We start from the raw sequence: 7,517 nt of genomic DNA on the forward strand, positions 1-7,517 counted from the left end.
TACCTGTTTCCACAGTTTCAGTCTCAATTTCTTGTTCCTCTGCTACATCTTGCATCAGGTAAGTCTCATCATCATAAACCAGGACCTGAGCGGCGTAACCCTGTTCTAGTCTGGCACTAGGAACTGGCTCCACAATCACTGCAGGGAATTCAGAGACTGGCTCATTTTCCTATAGAAAGGAAAAAAAAAGGAAAGAAAAGAAAAAAAAATGCTCTAAATACTGCACTATTAAACTCTGTGTCAATATTTTCCTCTTATGTTCTTACATTCTTTATGGAATAATAATAATTTTAAATATTTTTAAAGGAAATTTTCTTCCAAAGCAAGAGATTAAAAGAATAAAAGACAGCTATCAGCCATCAGAGGGTGCTTTCTAAATCTCACAGATATTTTCCTGGGTTTAAGGACTTAAAATTTAAACCAGCAGACAGCTTTAAGATACTAGGAAAGAGCACACTTTCTAACAAAGACACTCAGCTGTGGGAAGTGTTTCTCCTCCCTCTGCTTGATGTAACAAAGGCTTTGACTATGCACTGCAAAATACCTACATCTGACCTGTGTCTTACGAACACATGTTTTGGGTTAAGTACATAAGTTATTACAGAAGAACTGACTACTTCAAAGCCTATATGCTCATCTCTACTTATTTAAGGATCAAAATGTCTGTAAAAGCATATATAATCAGTTATAGTGTTGCAGAAGTAGAACACTGCCAGATTCTGTTTATTAAAAGCTACAGGAGAGTAGAATATATTCATTATTTATTGATAAGAATGCAAAACACGATAAAATATGCTGTACTGCCTAAGTTTAAAAGAGGTCCATGTATTGTTCTGCTCAACTTGTTCTATACCTCAAGACACGTCTGAGATCTTTAAAGAAAGCTTAGTACAGAATATAATTTTGTAAACCCAGTCTACAGTTGTACTGCAGACTTCAAAACTTCTTGCTTCCACTTCTGTGATAACAAAATCTTCTATTAAAAGATATTTGAAAAATGGCTGCACTCTTCCTCCTTACACAACAATCTCAGATCCCTTTCATTTGTTTTCACAGCAAGATTACAGGGAATTTTTCTTCCAAATTAAGATAAAAGGTTTCAAAGTTTGATAGTAAGTAAGTGCTATTTAGTTTTCTAACCTCTTGATTTTTTATTCCATTGCTGTCAAACTCCAGGGCAGGGCCTCCAGTGTCAATCACTACCGATGTCATGGCGCATCCCCCGAAGATTCTTTGAGAACTGTTCTCTCTCTCGAAGATAGTAATGCTGATAGCCTCAGGATATCAAAGGCTTGAATTCACAATCCACTGCTCTTAAACAGCTGGGCAGAGGTTACTGAAACACAAAATAATTTAAAGTTATTTGCATAATTTATACTCAAAAGTCTTCCAATGTTTATGAAATCTCTTGCATGCTGCATCTCTACAGCAAAAACTGAGATTAGTGCTTTCTAACAAAAGTCAGAATTTGGCCCAACATTTTTAATAAAACCCATCCGTTAGAAGGCTACAACAACCACTGAGGTTGCAAGAAAACAGGATCGTCTAATACGTACTGAAAACAAATTATAATCAATACTCCAATGGGCAAAGTCAATGAATCTGCTTTTCAGTAGCAGGAAGCCAGCTTAAACGAAACTAATCTTGCACATTTAGGGAAAAACTTGTTTGGATTCGTACAATGTAACTGCGCTTCCTACAGGCAAGGTTACACTAACAAAAATTACAACTGCTGATCAAACAAATGCTTGCAAACTAAGCAAGGAATAAGCATAAGATACATTTCAAAAGAAAGAAAAAATATACACAATTTAGGAAAAAAATAAGGCTTGTTTTGCTCACATAGGCAGTCCACTTTACATGACAAAGCATGACTCATACCTAACTATATTTCATTTGTAACAGGACAAAAACCCCCCCACAGTTACTACATTATTTTCCATTGTTTCATTTGTAAACCTAGCACCATTTTTTGATGAAAAAGAAAGCCAAGATCTCCTCTGCTCTCCAAACAAGACTCGGGCTGGAAAGCCTTTAACAGGTATCCCTTGGAGCCATATATACCTGTCACCCTCTAGATTTTTAGAACAAAAAGTCTACTCCTTACCTATCAATTATTCCAAAAATCTTTAAGTTCAGAAATATGTAAAATAGAAAACCAACTGTTTATGAGTACACTAAAATAATCAATCAGAAGAAAAAATTTAAAAATCTGTTTTATTGCAAAAACCTTTCTTCTTCTACAGTTTTCCATTTATATACACAATAGAAATATTGCAAATGAATCATAACCCAAAATAGAAATCCAGAAAAATTAAATTGCATTTTAATTTGGAAGCCCAGACATTCCAACCTGTTTCAAACATCAGCATTATTCCTGCAACTCAGACTTGTAGCTACATAATAGCATACCGTGCTTCATATGGTACCTCTGCTTAAGCACGTCACAAAGCTAATTTCATTCTCATGCAGAATATTCATGCAAACAATCAATAATAATAAATAAATATTAATGCAAATAAACAATCATATACTAGACCACATCTGCTGTATATTTATATTTTACGTGCTATAATCCCGCACAGGTGGCCAAGTAACTGCCAAATTGCAGCAACTGAAAACACTCAATACTGTTTACAAGATCAGGTTCTCTCAAAAATATGTGATTTCCATCTCCTGGGTTACAAAAGGTTTAAATTACTTTTATGCTGATCTATCTCTACATAAATCACCAATTTCCTATAGAAATGAAGTTAAGGCAATAAATTAAGCATAATTTTGGGGCATAAATGATAATCTGAATTTTCCAATTGGGGCAGAAATCCTAGTAAGGACCTCACAGGGGAAAGGAAGTACACAGAAGAATGCATGAGATGCTAAATCACAGCATGCATTAAAAGAATAGTATCTTCAGACTGAATACATGGATAGCCCAGCAAGGAACCCGAAGTCTTTATATAATAGGATTTGAACTTCATACTGACATTCAGTCAGCAAAATTTTCAAAACTCTGGCAGGGTAGAGAAAACAACAAGCCCACTTGTCAGCAAGTGAAAAGGTAAAAGAGTTTCAGTTCAGTCTGGTTTAGAAGTTCTAAGTTAAAGCAAACACTCAAACACACCCATACACCTACATGCATGTGAGATTCCCACAGAAACAGCCCTTTCTGAATGAACCAGCATTTGTCTTCTTCTTCCCTTTCCCTAAGTAGTATGTCTCTATGGAAGACTTTTTGCTTCTCCCTCAAATTGCAGTAGGACACTGAATCTATTCCCCATCCTCTCTCCAGCAAGTCCCAACTCATTTGATTCCTGTAAATGCAAAAGCCTGCCTGGTCACTTCCAGGAATCAGCTCAGAAATTCACATTTCCCAAGACTAAGTGAGCCAAAAAGGCCAAAAGACAATTAGACTCAGACTCTTAAAGTAAGAGATGATTCAGGTTTGTAAGAGACCAGGCTGTCCCCAGTGATACAATTAGCCAGCACAGAAGCTGGTTCAAAGTACAGCTAGTTTTGAATTACAGAACAACCTGCAGAAAGATTAAAAATAAAACCAAAAAATGCACACTGCAAATGTAATTCCACTCTGGATAGATGCTTACAATAAAGCAAAATACAGAATAACATCAGAGGAGAAAAAATAAATTTAACACTTCCAAAAAAAATTACCAAATCATATTGTTACAGCTCTGACATCCACTCCTCTTCTTCCTGGTAATGGCAAATTTGGAGAAAAACTAGTTCTGAAACATTTGGAAAAACCCTTACAACCACAAAAACATCCTTGCTGCATAATCTGTTATTTTTATACATATCTCATGGGAAAACAAAAATAAGTCTACATGCTCCCATCACCAAATAATAAAAAACAAAACCCCAACCAAACAAAAAATTCTGAATCTTGAATACTTTGCCTCAACAGCAAGAAGTTTCTATTTACCACTACAAAACACACAACAAAGACTCAAATTTTTTATAGCTTTCACTGGTCAAGACAACCAATTAGAGCAAGTCTTCAGAGGCTACAGGGCACTTGTCATAAAGGCTGCAAAATACCATTTCCTTCACATATTGAATAGTACATTTATCTGACCGACATTATGTATCCAAGTGTGTGCCCACAAGAAATCCAAATTGTTCTTGTATGTTACTAGCTTAAAACTACTGAAAATCACAACTGTGATGAACACATCCCACAAAAAACAGTATCTTAAGATGATTCCCCTATGCACAGCCACCTATCAAGTTAACAGGGAAGCAAACATGCAGCTCAACAGAATAAAAGATAATAATTGAAAAACAGTGTGGAAAGGATGGCAGAGAAGGTCATCTCTTCTAGGCCAGACTTCAAGTGAATTTATTTAGGACTGGTTTCAAAACAAAACTCTCAATATAAATGTGCAAATAGCTTTAGCACACTTTTATTTTAACTATAAAAGAAACTAGCAAAAAAACCACCCCAAAACACAATGCTTAAAAAAAGATGCCCATATGTGAAAACAAGACAAACATGGAGAAGTCTGGGCAGTAGTGACCAGAGGCAGCTGCTCCCACAGCACTCAGAACCACCACAAGAGTACTTGGAACGCCTCCCTTTTATTCAGCTGGCATCCTAAATCCTGAGGAGAGATTTATGAGGATACCTATACAGATGCAACCGCAAGCGCAGGACTCCAGCTAGCAGTAGCATCACACACAGCTTGTTTTTTTCAAAATAGCCTTCTTTTGGTTTAATCAAAGAAAAGTTAAGAATGTTGGCTTGAAAAATGAAGGTAGTTATACGTGGAGAAATACACCGGCCAAGATCACTGCAGAATCCCATTAACAAGAACAAGGCTTCCTAAGGGCATTAAGGTGTTCTTTCATAAGCAGAACCTCAAATACAGCAGTAAATGCCACTATCACTCTGATACATATAAACCATAGCACACTCAGTAAAACATTTCATGCCGACTGAAAAGTCTTTTTAAAGACATTTTCCAAGATCATATTTACAGCTCTTGTTATCTGATTAACACTGGCATGTGCAGAAGAAATGGGAAATTAGCTTTCTTTGTCTGAGACTCAACAAGTCTAAGAAGTGAAAAATTAAGCCACTGAAAAAGCTGTCTGAGCAGAAAAAAGCCCCAAAACTTGTTGCTAAAGTCCGTTGCAGGGATTATAGCAAAATTAGGATACAAAGTAAATCTTTATATTTACAAGGTCAGGGGAACATGCAATCCATGCAGTTTACAGTACCTTACAATTTACACCAAGCACTAAAATTTATAAAGCACAAATCAAAATAAGGAATGGGCAAGGTAGTCCTAGCCACTCCATACTTCCTAAGTTTTCATACAAAAAAGCATTAATTTTATTGCTGAATGCACAGAAATTATTACGTTGGATCAAATTAATGATACATTAAATCCAGTAAAAACTAGAAGACCTCCTGCCATACATATTTAATTTGATAATCTGAACATCCAAAGTTTGCTCTGAAACCTCAATAGCTGAAGCTGATGAACCCCAAAACATGTAAGCTAGAAACTAGTCAGTTAGAAACTATTAACGTTCTGCAAAAAGCTTTGTGGTTTCAGCAGGCTTCTTCTGGACCTTCCCGTATCTCATCCTACTAGCAGGCTCTCTTCCCACTCCTCTCTATTTAAAGATACCCTGAAACCTTCTCTTCCCTCTGACAGAAATCTTACATATTTACCCTTATTTTGTACCTCTCTTTCCAGCGAGTTGATTGTTGGTCCTTCGCAATCATTTCCACTCCCCCACAAGCCAGAGTAGGGAGGAATTATTCATCGTTTTACATAATAAATTAGCAGAGACGATTAAATTAAATGGTGAGGATGTACGTTTTAAAAAAAAAACCCAACACACACACTCTAAAAGGAAGCAGTGTACCTAAATTCCATAATTAGCTTTGACAGGATATTCTCGAGGTCAAAAACTTGTAAGATTTAAGTTAGACAACTTTATGAAGGCAAAGCCCCTGAATGGCTTATGAGACTATTGAACATAAAGATGTGTCTAACAGTCTAAAGTTTAGGCACCTTCTGAACCAGATACTACTGAAACCTGAGAGATGAAGAGTGTGTCACTGACAGCACCACACAAAAGAACCATCCTTTTCCCAGCACCTTTCCTAAAGCTGATCCTGTCTACTATAAGAGATGGCGTGAGAGGAGAAGGAAAAGCAGTAAGGATTAGACCCAGAACCTGTTTTTAAACTTACAGTAAGGTTGTGGTGTCTTTGCTTAAGAAGTTGAATGACTAAAGAAAAGTCCCAAGAAAGATAACAGTGACTAGCCATAAGGGAGGAAGCAGGAAGAATGAAAAACTGAATTATTCAAGTGGGGAGAGACAAGAGGGAGCACATCCAAAAAGGTAACAGCTAAACACGAACTGGGCTCACCCAGCACGACGTTTTACAGTCACGGTATAATGAAAAGTATGCCAGACTTCTGCTGTTTATCCGTGGTGCAAGCAGCGATCCCAGGGACAAGGCACGGGAAGAGCGATCACGCATGACATCGAGTGTCCAGCACGCCCGGGCTGCCATGTTCTCCCGACGCCCTGGGTAAACAAGGCGCTGCCCCTTGGCGCTGCCCCAGTCGCCTCCCCGCTCCGCCGCCGCCCCGCTCCCAGCACAGCCCGGCCCGGCCCGGCCCAGGAGGCTGCGGGCCCAGCCCGGGAGGCCGCACTGCCTCGGGCTGTTTACACTGACAGCGCCAGGCACCGCCCGCCGCCCGCTCCGGCGGGCGCGGACCCCGCGGGGAGCCGAGTCGGAGGGAACAGGGCGGCCCCAGCTCCTCCGCCGCAGCCCGCGCGAAACCGAAAGTGTAGCTGCGGAGGGCGGTTGGTGGGAGGTGCCGCCGGAGCGACCCCCGGCCCCACCACCTCGAGGCCATCTCACACACCCCGGCGGCCGCCCCCGAGACGAGACGGCCCCGCGGCCTCTTGGCAGGGTAGCTGCCGCCTGTCAGCGCCCGCCCGCGCGGCGGTGGCAGGAGCCGACACCGCGCCCTTACCGTGCCCGTGCGCCCGGAGGCCGCGTCTGTCGCCCGCCCGGGCCAGGAGCAGGAAGCGGCAGCGCCGTCCGGGCAGAGCCGGGCCGGGGCCGGGGCCGGGGCCGGGGCCGGGGCCGGGCCGGGCCGGGCCGGGCCGGGCCGGGGCCGTCCCGTGCGGGAGGGGCGGGGGCGCAGCGCGCGACCTGCCCGGCCCGGCCGCCCCCCCCGCCCCGCTGTCGCCGCCGCCGCCGCCGGGCGCGCGGGGGCGCTGCGGGCATGCGCGGCCGCTCCGCGCTTGCGCGGGGCGCGGCGGGGCCGGGAGCGTATCCGTGAAGGAGCGTTGCCTCGTCTTTCCCTGCTCCCGGCTGCCGTGTCCCTAGCCGATAGCAGTCCGTGGTCAGGACGCAGGGAGCGAGGCCGAGGAGAAGAAGGCACCGGGGTGTCGCTGTCCCTCCGTTGTGTCGGAACAGGTGCCTGCGCCCATAGCTCACTCCGATCCTGCGAGCGCGGTGCTGT

At 42.3% G+C, this 7,517-nt stretch overlaps 1 protein-coding gene across 2 annotated transcripts in view; it reads right to left on the bottom strand.

Moving 5' to 3' along the window:
- ELF2 (E74 like ETS transcription factor 2) overlaps positions 1-7,128 on the bottom strand; it is a 36,666-nt gene extending 29,538 nt beyond the window's left edge. Inside the window, exons 1-3 of one of the 2 annotated variants that reach the window (XM_039550346.1) lie at positions 7,023-7,128; positions 1,141-1,336; positions 4-169 (exon numbers count right to left, since the gene is read on the bottom strand). In XM_039550346.1, the coding sequence (XP_039406280.1) occupies positions 4-169; positions 1,141-1,212 (238 nt within the window). In that variant the 5' untranslated portion in view covers positions 1,213-1,336; positions 7,023-7,128. Of the gene's footprint in view, positions 1-3; positions 170-1,140; positions 1,337-6,406; positions 6,551-7,022 lie in introns of those variants that run through there. The other variant, XM_010412100.3, reaches the window with a different exon arrangement.
- Between the last annotated feature and the right edge of the window lie 389 nt (positions 7,129-7,517).

This window comes from Corvus cornix, chromosome 4, assembly GCF_000738735.6.
Source record: "Corvus cornix cornix isolate S_Up_H32 chromosome 4, ASM73873v5, whole genome shotgun sequence".
In the NCBI taxonomy this organism is placed as follows: Eukaryota; Metazoa; Chordata; class Aves; order Passeriformes; family Corvidae; genus Corvus; species Corvus cornix.